Consider the following 21,456-nt stretch of genomic DNA (forward strand, 5'->3'; position numbering starts at 1 on the left):
GTTAGCAGAAGGTTCTTATTGTCTGAAAATCCCCCCTCATCACTGAGTTTACAGGAAACATTACACAGAGAATTGCCTTCCCAGTTAACTATATTATTAGACAAGGAAAGGTCACTGATGCCAGGGACGGCGCTCTGTAGGTGTAAGGTTTCAATAGGGTGGAAATTTGTGAGCCTGAAAGCACCAATTTGTCATTATTACAATGTAATTTCTGCTGTGTCTGGCTCTGCAGTAATCCTGGTGTGTGCCCATAGAAAGGTAGGCTAGACACTTTTTAAAGGTCAGTTGGTGATATTCTGTGTCTCGAGATGAAGACCATTTGTAATGTCAGGGTAATGAGTCCATTCAAAGGCGAAGTGTTCATATGTCTCGGTGAAGTGGCAACATTGAGTGGGGCAGATATAAATTGGCACTGTTTACGGCGGAAAAGAACTGTAAAATGAACAGGGAGAAACTTGAGATCTGTGCCGAAGGGTCAACAGAGGACCACTTCATGACACCGATCAGCCTTCAGCACTTGGCACCGGCCCCTTACCCGCTGTTGACCTCAAACGCTTTCTCTCTGCCCTGGTCAGTGCTATGGTATTCAGCTACTGGCGAGATGAAGACCCCCTGGCTTCCTGCTTGCTGTGTGCTACGGTGTAGTGCTTTCATAAAAGCTTTCGCAGCTCGGTAAAGACATTCTGTCACCCACAAGCACTTAAATGTAGCCGCTTTAATGGTGGCGTAAAGATGGGCGATTTGAAAGGAAAGATCACTCCCACCATAAATAAACCGAAACTGATCTCTCTCTCTCTCTCTCTGCCCCCTCCCCTTTCCCTCAATCATCTGCCATCTCCCTGAAGACAGAGGCTCCAGGTTCTTGTGCTACTACACGCACCATTTTTATTAACTGTGGCAAAATGCTGTGTTAATGTAATACATGTGTTACATGTCTTGACTTCATGTCTGCTGAAGAGGTGCCAAAACGCAGGCAGCTGGTGCCGTGCTACAGATGAGGGTGGGGCACACCTCAGTGTGTTTTATCTTGGAAAGTTATCAACAAGCTTCCCCTTCTTCTCTCGCAGGGCTTCTTTTGTACCAGCTGCTCAAAAGTCAAAACCCTCTGTACCTGAAACACGTTTTTTTCCTAGTGGGGTTTTGCGGAAGATCCAGGGTGATTGGCACTGCCCCTTTGTCCTCATCAGTCTTATTTCAGACAAGGTCTGGCACCCTATTCTTCTCTTTCCATGCCCCCCCCCTTTCTCTCCTCCGCCCTCCTTATCAACAGCTGATTTATGATGGCCTTGGTGATGGGCTGTTTTTCCAATACATAGATTTACACCGCCATCGCCTAGTGCAATTTATTGTAGCCTCACATCACTGATAAGGGTGGTGATGGTGCTTTCCTCTCTGTGGTTTGTGCATGTATCTTATGGCTACCTTAGTCAAAGTGTGTGGAGAGAGACGTGCCAGTATTGGTGGGGGGGGGGGGGGTCCCCCTCTCTCTCTCACCCTCACCCTACCACCCCCGGGAGCTTGTCAATCAGGAGGTGCGGCTGACAGCAGGACACCAAGCCTCCGCTGTGCCGGGGAGCAGGGCTGCGAGAGGCGCTTCATGGGCTATAATTAGCTCCCATCAGGCTGTCACCAAAGGACTGAGGGAGAGGGAGACCGATGGAAGGAGGGAGAAGAAATACGGGGATGCTAATTATGCCATGGCTCCTCAATATCATCATCAAAGGCTTAATCACCTGGAAACGTGTTTGTATGTCGGGAGAAGGAGCAGCTTGTTTAGCTAATTAAGCCGCCTCGCACACCTCTGAGTGTGCCGGCTAGATGTACCAGATTCCAGTCCTCCTTTCTTCCTCTCCTCTCATCTCTCCCTCACGTCTCCTCTTCGCCTCAGATCTCACTCCATGTACCTGCCATGTTTTATTTTTAGACCAAGATGGAGCGCAAGGAAACTTGTCCAAAATCCAGAATCCTCCTCCTAAACATTCAACTTATTTCTGTCTCTGAGGCCCGGAATTAAGCCAAGATGAGGTGTGTGTAAACACAGACTGATGGGGAGTCCCACTGATGATACACAGGCACGCACGCGCTGTGGTATCATGTAAATTGATCAGCGTGTGATGCATCCCCTCTCTTTCCTCCTTCTGGATCATCTTGTCTAGCTCTGTTTGGTCCAGTTTCTCCTTTAGCCTCGTGCTCTCTTGTTCCAGTTTTACTCCAGAGACTGGATTTCCCACGTAATCCCAAAGCATGCCAGCATGCCAGCATATGGCTACCACACAGTCAACGGGGTGGTCAATTGGTCTGAGGTGGTGGTGAATAACCTTTCCGACAGTAGCACGAGGTTTGGGAGTTTAGTTTCATCTCCACTTTCCCACTGGGGTATAGACCCATGCCTGGCCACATTCCCTGGGCATCGAATGACACAGACACACCTCCACATGCTGAACTGTTGGACCTTAGGGGCCTTGTTAAAACCCTTAATCAATATTTGAAGGCAGTGTTTTTCTGCACCGGTGGCCTGAAGCTGAGGAAGAGTTGGGCGCTGTTTGTGCAGTGGGCCCTCTGTAATTGCGTGATACTCTCGCCTGGTGTGCATTGTGTGTGTGTGTGTGTCTACAGCAAGGAAAGGATCATCTCTGCTTGCACTTTTTCTTCCAGTAAGAGCGGTGCATGTTATATAATACATCACGCTTACACTCTGGCACAGGCTCAGTTCGAGAAGACCTTGCCTGTATATCCGTAAAAGCACCCTCTGTACAGAGAGTTGGTTGGCATTGTCAGGCCACCCATCTACATATTACTGTACATCTGGCCCTGACTCGAAACGACAGGTGTAAATAAGACCTGGTGGACTTGGATGTTTATGAAGAGGAATGGTAGCTCCAGTGAGAATTAGCCTAGAATTTGTTTATATAAAGCATCAGGTAACGAATGGTTGAAGTCACTACAGAGAAATAATGTCTCCCATGCCACTACTGGCAGAGAGAAGTTAATGGCCGTGTACGAAAAAAGCAGAGCTACATCCAGAGGTTTCTACAAGTTCAGTTAATAAATCACAAAGCGACTGGTGGATCTAATTTGAAAGACTGCTAATTTTTTGGGAGTGAAGTCAACAAAGGGGCATTGCAATTCTGTCATAATCAGAACCAGAGTGCGAATTACCCCACCATAATTGGGGGGTACTGCTCCTTCAGTTCTTCTATGACCATCATGGTCCACTACCATATCAATCCCCACTGTGATCACCAAGTGCAACATGTGTTGTGCAACACATACAAGGTCATACATGCAACAAACTGATAATCAGTAGGCTACAGAATATCTCATTGTTCTTATATATCCTGTTGTCTCCCTGCGGCCTGTTATATCCTGTGCCTCTCCTGTCTGCTGGCCCCCCTTTCCTTATATGAACAGTGTATAAAACCTAACTGCACCTACACTTTTAATGTAATTGTTTGTAGATCTTAGTGTTAATATTTCCTGCTTACTCTTTTAGCACCAAAAAAGTGCCTGATGTCTGTGTGCCCTTTCCTTTTCCTCATAGTGTCTTTTTGAATAAAATAAAATCCTAGTTCATTAAGATAGTATCAGGGTTCTCAGATGAAACTACATTTATAAACTAAAAATATAAAATAATAGAATGTAAAAACAATACCAACTAATTAAAAACAAATTCAAATACTAGCACATAATATTTAGCCTAGGCTACTTTTATGTTTCCACAGGTTTCTATGATGTTATAATCCGTCTTGAACTGACACTCAACTGTTTAAAAACAGCACTCACTGATTCACTTATTCTTACTGTACTCTACCGTTTTTTAAATTGTCCTAAAATTGTTGAGAGAATTGCTTGAAAACTTAACTGTTACCATGTTGTTAGTCGCTTTGGTTAAAAATGCTTCAGCCTAATGTAATGTATTGCAATAACATATGTAGGCTTAGCTACATCAGACCCTCTTGTGCCCGGTAACGTTAGCCTAATATAAAAACACAGGATCTGTGCCAAAGTAATTTCAAAAAGGCACAATAATTTATTCAAGATAAAATGAGAATGGACACCTAGGCTATGGAGTTCATCTCTTTGGAAATGACAATCGATTTTACCTCACCACAATGTAAAGCTTGATTTAAATAGAGAATTAGCCTATCTTGCTAACTAACCTTGGTAACTAACCAAGGTCCACTTTACTAGCCTCAGTGGGTAAGTAGCAGGTAAGTAGCCAGTAATTCAATGTATGAAGACGTGACATGAGCTATGAAAGAACAAAACACGTTTATAAATGAAGGTAGTAAAATCTTCAAGTTACAGTAGACGTCAGCTAGCAACTTACATTTACCCATGCACGTCAGCAGCAAGCTGAATTTAGCCTACTGGAGGAATTTAACTAGCGTTTTGTCATTCAATGTTGACACTGGCTTGAGAAGTTGAAGTCGTAGCCAATGTATCTCTAGCGCCACGGTGGTTAAAAATAATACAGTCCACAATAGGGGTGTCTAAAATCGCTTTACATTAAAATGTTCCTATAGTGAAAATAGGAGTTGACTTGTATTGTAACTGTAATGATATTTTTTCACAATATCAGAAAAATTATCTGACCCCCAAAACTAATATTTCTGTCTCTTTGGGGGGGTACTGGGTCTTCATTGGGCGGTATAGTACCCCCCAGTACCCCCTGTAATTCAAACTATGATCAGAACCCTTTCAGATGTTATGTTCTCAGTAAACAGCCTGGTATGTGACAGTTATATTCTTTTGAACTTTCTTTGTTATTTGTCTGTTTAGTTCCAGTTGAGCCTGTGACACCGTAGCAATACAACAAGTATCTAGTTTCAACATGGCCTCTAATACACAGATATATCACTGCTCCTCAAACAGACGTGGGCCTCGAAGGACACATTGCAGCAATTGTCTGATGGCAGCAACTGTAGATCCATAAGCTCAGCACTGGCACTTGCAGTTTGTAAAGAGGCTTATAAAATATGGCATGTAGCCCACCAACAAGTTTAGCTTCATCCAATTCTAGGAAGATCGAGATCTTTCAGGGGCAGTTATACCATCTGCCAGGCCAAACATGTTTTCTTTTAACCTACAAAAATTTGGAGCCTATGCCTGTCTGGCTAAATAAAGTGTACTGCATATTGGTGCCGACATGAGTGCAGCAACACTTCCTGTCACCTGCCCATTTACACAAATGCAGAAATGTTCAATTGACGAACATTTGATGAATAATGGAAATTATTTGAGTGACTTCAACAAATATAGAACTGAATTGTAATCTACACGGAGGCAGCTAAAAGGTTCAGCGGTGGTGTATGGGGTTGTATTGAAAAAAATGGAATCAAAAGCGGAGAGTGCTGCACTCATGTCAGCGTGCTCCATGGTGTTTTAAGCCCCCACCGTCGACTTGAAGGCAGCGCTGCGACCATCGACTTAAAGGCACCTAACCCTAACCCTTGCCAAGCCCTAATGCCTTCCATGCAACGCTGTCTGGAAGACGATGTTGGGGGCTTAAAACACCAAGTAACTGTCATCGCCTATGTGCAAGGTCCTTAAGATATATTCTGTCTGACCAGAAAACCTTGAAACAGCCCCAGCAACAAAGTGCTTCTGTGGTCTGTAGATGGCCTGTTCAATCAACCAGTTGGAGAACCCAGGCTTTGTCTGAAGTCACTGCATAGTGTTGTTTTTTTGTAGCTTAAATATAGGTGTTTATGTTTTTGCCCAAATCACAGAGCAGACATCCCAGTAGGAGGAGTAACAGTAGGTGTATTTTCTGTAACCAGCTTTGTGTGAAAGAGTCATACAGTAGATGCAAGAAACTTGAATGCCGCATTGTCGTCGCTGCGTTATTGTCACCGTCTCAGATGGTGGGAGACTGAGTGTGCTGTTATTGATGGTGCTGGACCTCAGAAGGGTTTTCAAAGTGGCTAAACCAATGATTCACCCGAGCTGTTGTTGCTCATCTTGATGAGTAAATATTGATCTGCTTGGGAGAGAAAAACAATCGAAAACAAAAAGGGTTATTGACATACACACATGCCCACATGGATGCAAGCACATACGCGCACACACAAGACAACCCAAATACACATCCAAGTAAACATGTACCCTCATGTGGCTCAACAGGCCATATTTTGACAAGAGGGCCTGTATTGATGCCTTTTGCAGATCAGAGCTGTTCACAATCTACATTGTTTTGAAGATACAGGCATCTTGAGCACATGGTGCTTTTGTTCAGTGAAGAACACGTGCAGGACTGTAGTGGAGGCTAAACTAAACAAGTTTTTCCACCTCTCAAAAGAGTTTATTCAACAGTTGCAACTTTTAACATTCAAAAATCACACTGTAATATCCACATTTACAATGTGTACACTCATCAACACTCTAGGAACCATTTAATACCACTGATACTGCATGGCACAGTCCACCTTACCGTACAGAATTCATAGTTTACCCACCTCTTATTTTACCAGTTACCACTACACCCCTGATAATATGTTATCTATGCATACCTGAATGTTGAAAGGTCAATACACAGTCCATTGAGGTATTTCATTCTCCGAGGCCTGGACCACCATTGTCGTAGACATTTGTGTTTCTTTTTTTTAGAAGATTTGACCTTTACCTGTGCTCATCTTTACTGCCCCAAATTGCCAAACCTCTCAGAACACAGTTCGCTACCTAGGTCTGAAACACCTCATACCTCCTAAGGGTTTAAGGAAAGCAACTTTGAGACGTACATGACATTTAGGAATGCCACTTTCGGCCAAAACCGGTCAATAGGTAGTTTTTTCCGACTGATTAGGTGGTTTCATTTGATCTGGTAAACTAACGAGTTGCTCCTTTGCCTTGCAGAGCGCACCATCGCCAGGCATGAAGTTCGGGAGGTGGAGCAGCGGCACATGCAGGAAGGGGCCCGGGACTGGACACCGCTCGGAGACACAGAAGACGTGGTCATCATCTACAACCGGGTGCCCAAGACGGCCAGCACCTCCTTCACCAACATCGCCTACGACCTGTGCTCCAAAAACCACTACCACGTGCTGCACATCAACACCACTAAGAACAATCCTGTCATGTCCTTGCAGGACCAGGTGAGATGGAGCAGGGCTCTAAGGGTGCGACCAATTTTGGTCGCATATGTGGCCAAAGTTTTTAAGGGTGTGACTAAATTTTTCCTGGGTCGCACTAGTGCACTTAATGTCAGCTTTTATTCTCCTTTGACTAATGTCGCATGGTGCACAGATACTACAAAGGTATCACAATACCCTGAAATTAGACCTAATCACTACCTAATTTTATTAGTATCGATAATTTTAGGAATGAGAGTTTTTTGCAATAAGATACATGTTTTATGTCAGTGTGCACAAAGCATGTTTCTCATACCTGCAAACTAGTCACCTTTCGGCTTTTGGTGAAAAATGTGGGTGCACCTAAATTTTGTGCTAGTGCACCTAAATAAAAAAGTTAGGTGCACCAGTGCAACTAATGCAAAAAGTTTGTCTGGAGCCCTGTGGAGTGATGAAGAATGATGGAGAAAGGGGGGCTATAGAGTGATAAATGTTCCTGTGCCAGGGTTTTATTTTTGGCACTAGGGTTTGGATGTACAGTAGACTTAGGTACTGTAGTTGTATTTCTTGGTAATGAGTTTCTTGGTATGTGCCTCATGGAGTTTTTGAGTATTATTATAAATCAGTACGTCTCCATTAAGAGCGTCTTAAGTTAGCTTTTGGCTATGGTTCAATCTTTGCATCCTCATGTGCATCAATAAACACACCAACCATCCCACTCATAACGCCTTGATTGCTGAGATTTTGCTCTCCAAGAGTACGTTTGTGTGGCTCTGAGGACTCGCTGTCAGTCGTTGTCTACAGAGCAGAGACCTGGAACTCTACGGTTTTACAGAATGATGCCGACTGGAGTAACAGTATTAGCTAATGAGTTTAAGGAGCAACTGTGAAAGACACTGTCAACACCTTCTTAGCCACTGCAACACCCCCCCCCCCCCACCCCACACACACACACACACACACACACACACACACACACACACACGCACACACACACTTCCTCTCCAGGCCATCACGGTCACTTGTGCTACAAACCTTTTGGAGCAACCTGATGGGGGCCCCCAACTTGAACTCAACACTGTCTGAGTCTAAGGTTTGCTTCCTTCCATCCCTCCCTGAAGTCCCAGAGGCCAGGTGTGAATGATACTGGTCGAGGAGAGATATGTGCCGTAATACAGGGTATGTGAATTTGAGACCAATGGAGATTCATAAAGATGCTCTATTTTCTATACAGAATAGTGACAGTGAGTGTTTAGGGGTGTCACAATTTCGAATCGAAATTTTAGGGGTGTCACAATTTTAAATCGAAATTGATCGAAATTACATCTCAATCTCGAACTCAAAGGTAAAATCGACGATGTAGCCACCCCCCCAGTGTCACGTCCAGAATGTAAGCTTATGCCAAGATGCAAAAACACACGTGCTGAACTGCAGCATCAACACTCTAATTTTAGGCTGTAGCCAGTTAAAAATACACATCAACAGACCGAAATCGATGCCACTCTTGCTACTCTGAAATCACCGGTGTGGAAGTATTTTGTCGTTCATTCACGTCAATTAAAGTTGCAGTTGGCAAGATTCATATTCACTGAAACTGACACTATGCTCCGACAGAACAACATAAATCAGCCGGTTTTAGAAAAAAGTCTGACATGGGATTGACCAAATGTTGGAGTCGGCTGAGAGGGATCCCTTCATATCAATAGGAAGTAGGGCTGTCACTTTTGTGAAAAAATCCTGTTCGATTTTTGAGACGTAAGTGTTCATTGAATCGATTGTAAAATCGATTTTTTTATGTCTAAAGACGCTTCCATTTTCAATGCGAAATATAGGCCAATCCACAAACAACTAACAGGCATTAGGACGAACGTAAAGAGGGCGCTTGAAGACGCAAGCCAGCAATATTTCTGATGATTTATTGGCGTGAAGTTTCGTGCACAATGACAAACAGAAGTGCAACATTCTCGAAAACCAGTAAGCCGAGTGGACTGCCATTACATCAGTGACATGGCTGCAGGCTTCAACGTAGCTGTGTCTGTGTTTACGATTAGAAATGTCACACAAATTTCGCCTACGTAGAACTCCATTGCACAGTTTGCGTAGCCTACCGCTTTGTTCTTCTCCATAGTTTGATATACCAAAAATCCGAAGTACTTCCACATCTCCTCAAGTTATTAGGGCCTATCACTCGTCTCTCTACATGTCGCACAGGTTGATCGCGTTGTCCTCCATTTTTTGGCAAAACACGAGCAGCACAGCAGCTGATTGAAACAGCTGTTCCCGGTGCGTAAAATTGGTGGGAATTTTCTTTTTAGCTTTCGCAATGCTTACTGCACTTCGGAATTCTTTTATATTCTTATATTCTTGTTTGTGAATTTTGTTACATCTATCTTTTTTATTTGTTTATTTCGTTTAAAATTAATAGTGTAAATATTTGGTTAAAATCGATTCCCCATTTTAGTTTTCGAAACTTGTGTTGTTTGGTCCAATCGATTGTGCAATCGATTTTCGAACGTAAAGTGACAGCCCTAATAGGAAGTGATTAGACTGCAGGAGTTATTTGTTCTGCTAATTTAATTTGTGGATCTAAGTCATTAATAATTGATAAAAGCATGCTTTCACGTAAGTGCATGCACTTTTTACTTGAGTGCATAATCAGTCAGAAGTCAGAAGATCGCTCATTGCTAGTCTCTGCTAAAGAAATCATGCCTGACGACGTTGCCACTCCTAACAAGCCAGCTCGTCTAACAGACCCACATACATTATTCAACTTTTGCTCCACACTTACTTCCTTTCCCACACTCTGAAGGTCCTAAGCAGAGAGCAAAGGGCCTCTCAAATCAACAGGATGCCTGCTTAATAAGCTTTCTCCTTTATAGTGTTTAAAAACAGGTACAGACAGCAGCAGAAGGGTAGTGGTTTAATGAGGGAAGATCTGCAGTGCTTGGTGCTCCCTTTCCCTCGATGGAGGAGAGGAGAGGAGAGAGGGAGACAGAGAAAGGGAGAAAGAAGCATGTGATGGATGGTGGCCAAGACTGCGTATGCAGTAAGAGGGTAAGGGTGCAGAGCTAAAATTGAGGAGTAAGGATTTAATAAGATGGGATCAGGACTCCGCTCTATGGTTCCATGGACGTGGCAAAGGATGTGTTATGTGTTCTATCTATCTTGGACATGGCAAAATGTGTTCTATCTTAGGGCAAAATTATATTCTCGCATGGACATGTACCGCCCATAGTTTCACAAATTGCGGACAATCCATGTAGTTTCAAAGTGGTGGATGTCCATTCACAACCTCTTTATGCTATTCATCTAGCAGGCACTTGTATGCAAAGCAACTCGCTGTACAGATGCACATCATTTTCATTAGTCTGTTTACTCCCTGAGAATAAGAGTTTTGTTTATTACATGCTTCAGCTAATTATAGCTGATTAGATTAGCAGGCAGCAACTGTATTTTAAGGTAGCAATTGCTATTTAGATGGAGAAAATTAAAGACCTATAAATAAACAAACTTTTGCTGTAGATTGTGAGTTTGCCGTGACATTGATTGAGGGTGTGCACTGACAGACATGTTGTATAACGATGGTTACGTATGTAACCGCGGTTCTATGAATTTCGGATGACCGCCAGAGGCGGTGCTTTCAGCACCTGGATTTCCATCACATGCACGTGCAGGTCGAGTGTTTATATCAACAAAGTCACTCGTGACATGGGGTGACGCATGACCCTGCCCCGGTATTTAAGGTGTGCTCACCCCGGAAGTGACCTCTTGGCAATCTTCTCGTCCGCCTTCCGAGTGACTGCCAAGCTCTGGCGGTCATCCGAAATTCATAGAACCGCGGTTACATACGTAACCATCGTTCTATTTCATTTCTACTGACCGCCAGAGGCGGTGCTTTCAGCACCTGGATGACAAATACCAACAGGGTCACGAGGAAGATCTACATACCCTTTTAATGGCTTGAGAGGGCGGCTGTGGCTACGAGGTTCGTGGCCACATTGACCCTATAAAACCTTGCAAATGTGCAAGTCGATGCCCATGAGGCCGCCATGCATATGTCAGAAAGTGGGACTCCGCGTAGTACTGCCCATGACGCAGCCACACTCCGAGTCGAGTGACCACGAACGCGAGGTGGAACCGGTAAGCCACTATCAGAGTAGGCATAGCTGATGGCCTCCACGATCCACTTGGATAGCCATGGCTTGGACAAAGCCAGGCCCCGCGCATGTCCAGTGTGGCAGATGAATAATGAATCTGATTGCCGGAGGGCAGCGGTCTGTTCAATATAGGCTTTCAATACTCGGACTGGGCATAGAAGAATGTCACCTTGCCCCGGTTCCTCCCCCTGGGCTGGGGGCTCAAATGCTCCCAGACTGAGCGGCTGGTTAGCATACGTTGCAGAGAAGGTTTTGGGTAAAAATGCCGGGTTCGGCCACAGGGTCACCCCTGTGCCATCGGAACTCCATTGTAGGCACTCCCGGCTGACAGACAGGGCGTGTAGCTCCCCCACTCTCTTCGCCGATGACATGGCTAGGAGAAAAGCCGTCTTCAAAGACAACCATTTTAATCCTGACCTCCCCAGAGGTTTGAACGGGTGACGACACAGTGCCTTCAGCACCAGCGGCAAGTCCCAGGAAGGTATTATCCTTCTTTGAGGGGGCCTCAGTCGCTGAGCACCCTTGAGAAAACGGGTCACCAGACTATGGGATCCCACTGTAACTCCCTCTACCTTGTTATGCCTAGCTGATATTGCAGCTACATACACCTTGATAGTGGATGCCGCCAGTCCGTCATCAAACTGTGATTGTAGAAAACTGAGGATAGCCGGTATCGGGCAACGTGTTGGCTCCTGTCCATGTTCTTGGCACCATTGTATAAAAAGCTTCCACCTATTAGCGTAAAGCGCATTAGTGGAGGGTGCCCGTGAGTTGTGGATAGTCTGTACCACTGCAGGGTCACATGCCCCTAGCAGTGGTTCAGGCCCTTCAGAGGCCACACCCAAAGTTGCAATCGTGCTGGGTTCGGATGCCAGATCCGGCCACCCAGCTGAGAGAGGAGGTCTGTGCGCACAGGGAGACGCCAAGGCTGTCCGTCCAGCAGGCTGTATAGCACCGGGAACCAGACTCTCCCTGGCCACCTGGGGGCTACAAGCAGCACTTGGTGGCCCTCCCGGAGAATCCTCTCTAGAGTGGGTAGTATGAGCGGGAGTGGGGGGAATGCATACAGGAGCTGCTGGGGCCACCCATGCGCCAGTGCATCCTGGCCCAAGGGGCTTGTTGACTCCCTGAGTGAGAACCAGAGGGGGCAGTGTGTTGTGGCTTGAGAGGCGAAAAGATCCACCTCCGCTCTGCCAAATTGGTGCCAGATGGCGTGCACCACTTCTAGGTTCAGCCTCCATTCCCCTGGATCGGGTTGTTGCCTGGACAAGAAGTCCGCCGTGACATTCCGTGTGCCTGGGATGTGCATTGCCCTCAGGCTCAATAGCTGAGGGTGGGCCCATGAGAGTAGCTGCTGAATCAGCCTCAGGGACGCTAGAGACCTTGTGCTCCCCTGGTGGTTGATATGATAAACCACTGACATGTTGTCTGTCCTTACAAGGACATGTCTCCCTGCTAAGACTGGCAGGAAATGCTCGAGAGCAAGAGCGACTGCCTGTAGCTTCAACACATTTATGTGTTGTTCCCTCTGTCGAGGGTCCCATGTGCCTTGGGCAGTTCTGCACTGCCAAACAGCCCCCCATCCGGCCAGGGATGCGTCGGTCTCTACCACTTCTCTGCGAGAAGGTATGATCCCTAAACGAACCCCGGCAGTCAGGAACGAACGCTCCTTCCATGGCTGTAACCCTTTTAGGCAACGGGCGGTAACAGTCACCAGTCTGTGCCTGTGGTGCTTTGGATGCAACCCTAGCCTGTTCATCCATATTTGGAGAGGCCTCAAAGAAAGGAGGCCCAGGGGACGACGGAAGAAGCTGCTGTAAGCATGCCCAACAGCACCTGGAAGGACCTGAGCGTCAGAGCTCGGCCTCTTCTGAATCGCACTATGCGGAGGAGAATCTCGCCTACCCTCCTCTGAGATGGGCTCGCCCTCATTGTCTGCGAGTCCAGTTCGATTCCAATGAACACCGTCTGCTGGCTGGGGATTAGGGAGCTCTTCCCGAAATTCACAGTTAGCCCTAGCCTGGTGACATGAGCGACTAGTAGGGCTGAGTCCCTTAATGCCTCTGCCCTTGTCTGGGAACAGAGAAGCCAATCGTCTAGGTAAGGAAGGATGCGCATACCTCTGCCTTGAAGCGGAGCCAGGGCTGCCGCAGCAAATCTTGTGAAGGTCCGGGGGGCCAGAGAGATTCCGAATGACCGGACCCGGAACTGGTAAGACCTCCCCTCGAAAGCGAAGCGGAGGAATTGCCTGTGGTGAAGTGCAATTGGAATATGAAAATATGCATCTTTCAGATCTATGGTTGTAAACCAGACGTCTTGCTTGACGCTTTGTAATACCTCTGCTGTGTGAAGCATATGGAATTTGAATACCTTTAGATGGCTGTTCAACTGCCTTAGATCCAGTATGGGGCGAAGTCCACCCCCCTTCTTTGGAATTAAAAAATATGTGGAATAGAACCCACTGTCTTGTGATGGTGGCCCTAGTTGCTCGATGGCCCCCTTTTCCAGGAGGGCCCGAACCTCCTGGCGCAGGGCCAGAGCCTTGCCCTGGTCCTTCATCACAGTCATTTTGACCCCTTGAAACCTCGGCGGTCGGTGCTTGAACTGGATGGTGTACCTTTCTGACAGGGTTGACACTACCCAGGGGTCTGCTGTATTCGCTTCCCAGTAATTGAGCTGTTCTCTGGTGAAGCGTCCGACCGCCGGCCTGAAGACGTCACTGTCTACCTCCTCGCCCCCTCCTACTCCGAAAGGGGCGATATTCAGGCGTGCGCCGTTCCCTGTGAGAGGGCTGGTTGTCAGCAGGCCGGCGAAACCGCTCTGGCCTTGTTGACCCCTGTGCAAAGGTCCGCCTTATTGGCTGAAGAGTATCACCCGCCGTAGCAGGCCTCTGTCCGCGAACGGATGCACGGCGCAGGCTAGCAAACTGCTGCCTGGTTTGCGTTACCTGTAGGCTGCGTTCGAGCATTTGCTGTGCGGCAGGCCCAAAGAGTTGTCCAGGAACCACCGTGAGACAACGAAGGGCTTTCCTGAAGGGCTCAGACAATGGTGACTGAGCCAGCCATATCTGTCGTCGTGTCAGGGTCAGGGACGACATTAGTCTCCCCAGTTCCCTTGTCATGTACCCAAATGCTTTCAGTGAGGCCTCACTCAGCACTTCTGCCGACTGGTCTGCTCCAGAGGACTGGAGGGTCTGCGACAGGGACAGTATAAGGTGCGACATTGAGTTGCCTATACGCGCAACCCGCGCCGCTGAGTCATAGCTCTTCCCAATAAGCTCGTCAGTCAGGCGACACTGTGGCCGGGGACAACGAGCATCTGGCCTTAATGCCTCATCAGGTGAAAGGATAAGGGCGGCAAGTGCCGGCTCTATACACGGCATGCGGTCCAGCCCATGACTGGCTGCATCCTGCATACTAGCCAGGGTTCTGCAGTCGCTGGGGAGATGGGAGAAACGTCTGGGGTCAGCCCAGCATCTCTAACTCCTCAATGAAAGGAGCTGAAGGAGGCACGCTAAAAGATGCAGTAGAAGGGGCCTGCTTGAAAAAGGCGCTCTGCATACCTACCTGCGCTGGTGCTGCATCTAAGCCCAGGCGTGCCAGCGCTATCTTCACAGCGGGTTTGATCGCTGATGTGTGGCTAGCAACTGAGCCCTTCAGTGAGCTGTGTCCAGAAGCATCCTGGGTGTAAGAGCCATAAGACCCTGCATCTCCCAGATCATCTGCCCACTCATCAACCGTCGATAGGCTCTCCGAGGCCCTGATAGAGAGCACATCCTCCCCTCGGGCACCCCCAGCTGGGGACAGCACAGGGGGCTGCTCTGATGAAGACCTTGAAGCGGCTGCTGCGTGATCGCCAGCAGGCTGTGCTCCCGGACCTTGTAGATTAAGGAGCATCGCTTTAATCTGAGCGAACTCCGAAGCCATGTCTTCCACCTTCTGGTTTAAAGGATCTGGCCTAGGGAGTTTAAGCCTCCTTTTAGCAGGGGCCTCCCGTGTGTGTGCTCTGCGTTTCCGCGCTTTTGGAGACCCTATGCGGCTCCTTGCAGGGTATGGTTGGGAGTTTAACCCCAATTCTAGTTGGGCTAGCCTAGCAGTCCTTGCAGCTACGCTCAGGCAACTGCAATTCATGCAAGCCTGGTCTGTCAAACCCTGCCTTAAATGTTCCATGCCCAGACAGCTTGGACACTTATCGTGGCCATCCTCCGGTTCCAGAGGGGCCCGGCAGTCTACACAAATCATAAACATGCCTCAAACAATAGCTTAATTCACAAATGAACGGTTGGCCTATACTACCAACAACCAACAAAAACAAAATCAAGGAGGCTATCAAATGCAGTAGGCTAAACAAATATGCGCAAATAAGGAGCGAACACACGATCACCGCGCCGCCTTAGTTTATAAATAAGAAACAGAAGAGAGCGTTTGAAAACGCGAACAAACAATATCCTAAACGTGAAATTAGCACTTCCAATACAAAAGCGGAATTCGCTTGAATTCAAACTCACCTAGGAAGACGTTGCGGAAAACACAAGATCCGTCATTAACTCAAGAAGCCTGCGAGACCGCGAAGGCATTTCATTAAACAAAAATGTATTTAAGGCACCCTGAATCGCTTAGAAGGCGAAAAAACACCCAAACGATTCCCCATAGGCCTAGTTACCGCAGTAGAGCGAGCTCACTCGTAACGGTATCAATAAAGAAAAGTGTACTTACCGATCATAATAGAAAGTCACGTAGACAAATCGCAGTCTTATAAGAGGGCGAGAAATCGCAGCTCCAACCGTACGGTTTGAAAAGACTCCAGCGTTAGTCCACGAAAATATGCTAACACTCTAAACAACCTGCTTCCACACGAGAAGATTTCAAGAGGTCACTTCCGGGGTGAGCGCACCTTAAATACCGGGGCGGGGTCATGCGTCACCCCATGTCACGAGTGACTTTGTTGATATAAACACTCGACCTGCACGTGCATGTGATGGAAATCCAGGTGCTGAAAGCACCGGTAGAAATGAAATAGAACAACACAAAACGAGATATTTTTGCGCACAATTCACGTCATGTTGCACGATTCGCGCCATGTTGCACGAAGCCGTCTCTGTTGAAATGTACCTCGGCCCTTAGGGTAAGAATGACATCATGCATCGGAGGACTTGAAAAATTGGACCCAAGGACAAGAAGCACCGCAAGAAAGTTGAGAAAAAAAGAGGGGGATGAGGGGGGAGAGAGAAAGAGGAAAAGCAGATGCAGGTGCAGACAAGGGAGGTGAGGGTGGGTGGGTGGGGAGTGGCATTCTTTGGCTGGGGAGGCAGATTGGAATTCTCTTATGATCCAGTAACATTTAGAGCAGAGGACGGGAGATGAAGCTGAAAGAGAACAGGTGACAGAAGGGGACATGGCTGGAGAGGGGATTTGTTCCCCATCAACTGTGCACCAATGTCGCTCAGTGAGAAGCATTTTGAATGCGTGCGTGCGCGCGTCTGAGTCTCTAAATGGCACACCACCAGAGCACCACATCAGAGTGTGTGTGTGTCCGTGTGTGTCCGTCGGTGGCGGAACAGTGCCTGTCCTCTCCTCTGCTTGGTATTCCTGTCACAGCAGGCTGGCAGCATGAGGAGGTGAGTGCCCGTGTGAGCGTGCGCTGGGCTGGCGCAGGGCTGACTAGTGCTTCTGTCTGTCTGCCCGCCCGCGCGCGCGCCAGCGCCACACTGGCATCCTGTCTGCTCCATGTTCACTGGGCCTGCGCACTCACGCTGCAGCCCACAAGCCTGTCCTGTATCACTCACGCTGCAGCCCACAAGCCTGTCCTGTATCAGTCTTGTCGTCCTTCTGTCTTTCCTTTTTTTTCTTTCTCTCTCGCTCTCTCTCCCTTCTTTCTCTCTCTCTCTTCCTTCTCTCGCTCTCTCTCCCTTCTTTCTCTCTCTCATTCCTCTCTCTCTCTCTCGCCCATTGTCTTGCTGTCTTTATCTCTGGCGCGTACTTTTGCTGTCTCAAATGGTTTGTACTTTTGGTTCTTTCTGTCTCTGTGCTTTTGCACTCATTATTTCACACCGACTAGGTGGTCTTTCTCTCCACCTCCTCTGCCCTCTCTCTCGCTCTCTCAGCCCCCCCTCTCTCTCTCTCTCTCCCCTTCTCTCCTCATCTGTCTCCTTCCCTCCCTCTACCCTATTGTGAGGTTACCTGGCCCACACAGTCGGCCCAGACTGTGGGCCCCTCTGGTCCCAGGTGTGTCTGAAAGCTTGGCTTCAGATGACCATGTTTGTGGTCAGACCACTGAACACACAAGAATACTAATGATGGGGAAACGCATCAGCAATACAGCAGCCCTTCACCTGTCTGCTTTATTCACAAGCAACTCCTTGCTTAAGAGGGTGGCTTGTTTATGTGTGTGTGTGGCTGGGAAATGTCTGCCTGGTGTATTTGCCTACCATCACAGATTCGTCAAAGGTGGTTCAGCACTTATGTGTAAATTGAGGAGAATTTTGGTGGATTTGTGTGACGTGGTCGGGCATACAGGCTTGAAGGTGTGTGTGTGTGTTTGTGTACAAGAGAATGTGAGTGATGAATCCGTGACTCAGCAGTCGTCGTCTCTCTCTCTCTCTCTCTCTCTCTCTCTCTCTCTCTGTCTCTGTCTCTCTCTGTCTCTGTCTCTCTCTCTGTAAAGGTGCGGTTTGTGAGGAACGTCACCACCTGGAAGGAGATGAAGCCTGGCTTCTACCATGGCCATGTGGCCTTCCTGGACTTCTCCAAGTAAGCCCCTCTCAAACATAAGCCCACTTTACTGCACACCCCGAAACACAGCCACCCAAGATGGATGAGATGGCTCACTGTTACTAAATGAACCAAAGACTGTGTGTGTGAATTTCAAATATCAAGAGATATTGGGAGAGACATTTTGCCTGAGTTCTTATGATTCTGCTGACACCTTGTGGTTATCAGTAGAAGTGCAGCATCTGTGTCATGAATTTGTATGTGGTAGGTTTGTAGTCAAATAGAGAAGTTCTCACTGACAGTCCTTCAGTTCAGTACTGGTCAATATGGTAATATAAAGCCCTAATTTCATATGTCTACAGAATTTGTACCTTTATTTTTCAAAGTTGGGAAACTTCCATTGAAGTGAGATCTACATTGTATATGATGGTGTTAAAAAGAATACCGAGCAGAATTCTCAGTATATTAAATTCATGACACCTCACCTGCAAAAAGTGGAATTCGCCCTCTTCTCTGAGTATGTCCACCCTCTCCCTGCAGGTTCGGTGTGAAGGGGAAGCCCATCTACATTAACGTGGTGCGGGACCCTATTGAGAGGCTGGTGTCCTACTACTACTTCCTACGCTTCGGCGATGACTACAGGCCTGGCCTCAGACGGCGAAAGCAAGGGGACAAAAAGGTCTGCCTCATATCAGTGGGCTTTGTCTTAGTTTGAGTTAGATGTAAGTAATGTGAGGACGGGTGGCGAGCTTTGCAAAATTGCAGCGCAAGTTCCTTCCGGTGGTGCCAACATGAGCATACTTTTTACAGGCACTGGAAATGCACTGGTAGTGCACTGAAAATGCACTGGTAACGCCTGTAAAAAGTATGCTCATGTTGGCACCACCGAAAGGAACTTGCGCTGCAATTTTGCAAAGCTCGCCAGCTAAGACACTTCATAAGTGCTTGATGCCATGCTCTCCATGTTTTTTACTATCAGTGGTCTTATACTGTAAATCTGTATCAGGTGATGGACTGTATGTAGATCATAGATATGACATGAGAACATTGTCACCAGGAAGTGACTGCACATTGAAACACAGTGAACGGTGCAGTATCTAGACAGGTGCAGTATCTAGATAGGTGTAAGTGTCTAGTTAATTCCACACTAGTGTAGTTGTTTTATAACAATACGGTTGGAGTAATTACTACCTCGACCAGCATTAACAGTCCATCATACATGCTAACTAACCATGCTCTTGTCTATCCACTGCCTGCTAAATGTAATGAAGAGGTTGATACCTGTAAAAGGAGACATCAGGATGTCTGGGGCCCTCTGGTCAGCAGTACCACTTCTTACCCATTGATAAGCTCATTTTAGTATTTTAGCAATAAACGATACTGGCACCATGGCACCATTTAGAACCAAGTGTGAATCAAGTTCCAACTCTCATAATAATGGGGTTAAGCAGAGTTACTGCGGCATTTCATCATTATGACTAAACTGACCAAAGTGTCTGCAGAAAATGTCCCCTTTATCCCTAAGTGGGAGTTAAATTTGGCAGTGGCAGAGGTATTTTGGAAGACATGGCTGATAAAGTGAGTGGATTAAAAATGACAAACCCAGTCTGAGAGATTTGGGCAGACTATAGAAGCAAGTGCCTCAGGGGAATCAGTCAGAAATTAAAATTGTACATGAACCGATGTACTATTGTAGAAACAGTTATGATCATTAAAACACAAGGGCATTTAAAATAATAACGTTGGATTATAATATTGCGTGTGTGTGTGTTTTTCAGACTTTTGATGAGTGTGTGTCGTCGGGTGGTTCCGACTGCGCTCCAGAAAAGCTCTGGCTACAGATTCCCTTCTTCTGCGGCCACTACTCCGAGTGCTGGTGGGTTCTGCTGACTTGCATCTAACCCCATGAGTCTGAGCTTGTGCAATGTCTCGCTCACTTGAGCCTCTTTGTGTCTCCTCTTGGCCTGATGCAATCACCTCGTTCTACTGACTGGGTTACTCTGTACTCTTTCTTTGTAATTTTCCACTGCATCAGTTGTATCTGTGTACATCTTCTGTTATGTTTTCCGTATCATAATTTAGTTAATCTGTTAAATGGAAAGACCTGTTAAAACCTCTGTCATGACCAACTGCCCTTTTTTTTTTTTCTTACAACCTGAAAATTGGAAAACAATCTTACATTTTCATCATTTCATGTTGCGAAATGTTTACATTCTGGTTTTATGAAGTACTACGATTCTAGGAATGTTGTTGAAATAACTTCAGTGATTGAGCGCCTTGTCCTCCTGCAGGAATGTGGGTAGCCGTTGGGCACTGGAGCAGGCCAAGTACAACCTGGTGAATGAGTACCTACTGGTGGGGGTGACGGAGGAATTGGAGGACTTCATCATGATGCTGGAGGCTGCACTGCCACGCTTCTTCAAGGGGGCCACGGACCTCTACCGCACAGGTAGGACTTACTCTCAGCAGACGGTACAACTTCTAGGACCTATGGGCAAGTCCTCTTTTGGATGCAGATTAGGATTGTGGTAGACAAAAATGTGGGGAAGGTTCAGTGCCTTGTTTGACCGAGTAGCCTTCTCTTAAAAGAACACTTGATGTGGTACTGTAATTAATTAGACAATAAATGTAATGTTTTCTTTTTTTTTTTTTTTTGCAATTTCATGTATATTTATTATTAGAGGCTTGTTTTCTCTTTATGTCTTTGGCTCTGATTTTGTCTCGCTCACTCACAGGTAAGAAGTCTCACCTGAGGAAGACCACTGAGAAGAAGCCACCCACCAAGGAGTCCATCACCAAACTGCAGCAGTCAGACATCTGGAAGATGGAGAACGAGTTCTACGAGTTTGCCCTGGAGCAGTTCCAGTTTGTGCGCGCCCACGGTGTGCGGGAGAAGGACGGTGAGCTGTACATTCTGGCCCAGAACTACTTCTATGAGAAGATTTACCCCAAAGTGAACTAAGCCCGAGGGCACTGCACCCAGAGACACAACTTCAATGGGTGGGAAGGGTTGGAGGAAAGGTGGTTACAGAGGGCAACATGGACCCTAATCCACCAGTCCTCTCCTGGCCTCCATACGGTCTTTTTTTTTTTTTTGGGGGGGGGGGGGGTTGTTTTGTCATATACACTGGGAGCGAGAGAGAACAGGGGACCGAGGGAGGACTGTTCTGTGAGGGTACGCGCTTGACGTGGTCTGGAGCCAACTGCCAACTTTAAAGGCTCGGGATTTGGGTATGGGAGCAATTGTTTGTATGTCTGCCTTTGCTTTGTTCACATAAAAACAAAGGATCCCACGTCAGTCACTCAAAAGGTTAGAGCTCGGTTTGGGGCCAGGGTGGGTGGGGTGCAGGTGTCGAGGTGTAAGGTTATCCATCGCCCGCTCCATCAGCTCTCCCATGCGCTCATACTGTAGCTTTCCCACTGCTGGGTCACAGCCAGCGGAGCAGACTTCCTGTGTGGTGGCCTCGCCCATCCACCTGCTCCCTCCTCTTTCTTGACTTGCACTGTGGTTTCTGATCT

General features: G+C 47.0%; 1 protein-coding gene across 3 annotated transcripts in view; it reads left to right on the forward strand.

Moving 5' to 3' along the window:
- Positions 1-21,048, forward strand: part of LOC143116987 (heparan sulfate 2-O-sulfotransferase 1) — a 62,621-nt gene extending 41,573 nt beyond the window's left edge. For all 3 annotated transcript variants that reach the window (XM_076278406.1, XM_076278407.1, XM_076278408.1), the window contains exons 2-7: positions 6,856-7,094; positions 17,891-17,976; positions 18,478-18,616; positions 19,716-19,813; positions 20,229-20,386; positions 20,673-21,048. In XM_076278406.1, the coding sequence (XP_076134521.1) occupies positions 6,856-7,094; positions 17,891-17,976; positions 18,478-18,616; positions 19,716-19,813; positions 20,229-20,386; positions 20,673-20,899 (947 nt within the window). In that variant the 3' untranslated portion in view covers positions 20,900-21,048. The remainder of the gene's footprint in view (positions 1-6,855; positions 7,095-17,890; positions 17,977-18,477; positions 18,617-19,715; positions 19,814-20,228; positions 20,387-20,672) is intronic.
- The last annotated feature ends 408 nt before the right edge of the window (positions 21,049-21,456 follow it).

This window comes from Alosa pseudoharengus, unplaced genomic scaffold (genome assembly GCF_046254945.1).
Source record: "Alosa pseudoharengus isolate Yale_2024_CS ecotype anadromous, Long Island Sound unplaced genomic scaffold, YU_APseudo_1.1 YU_APseudo_1.1_scf_11, whole genome shotgun sequence".
In the NCBI taxonomy this organism is placed as follows: Eukaryota; Metazoa; Chordata; class Actinopteri; order Clupeiformes; family Clupeidae; genus Alosa; species Alosa pseudoharengus.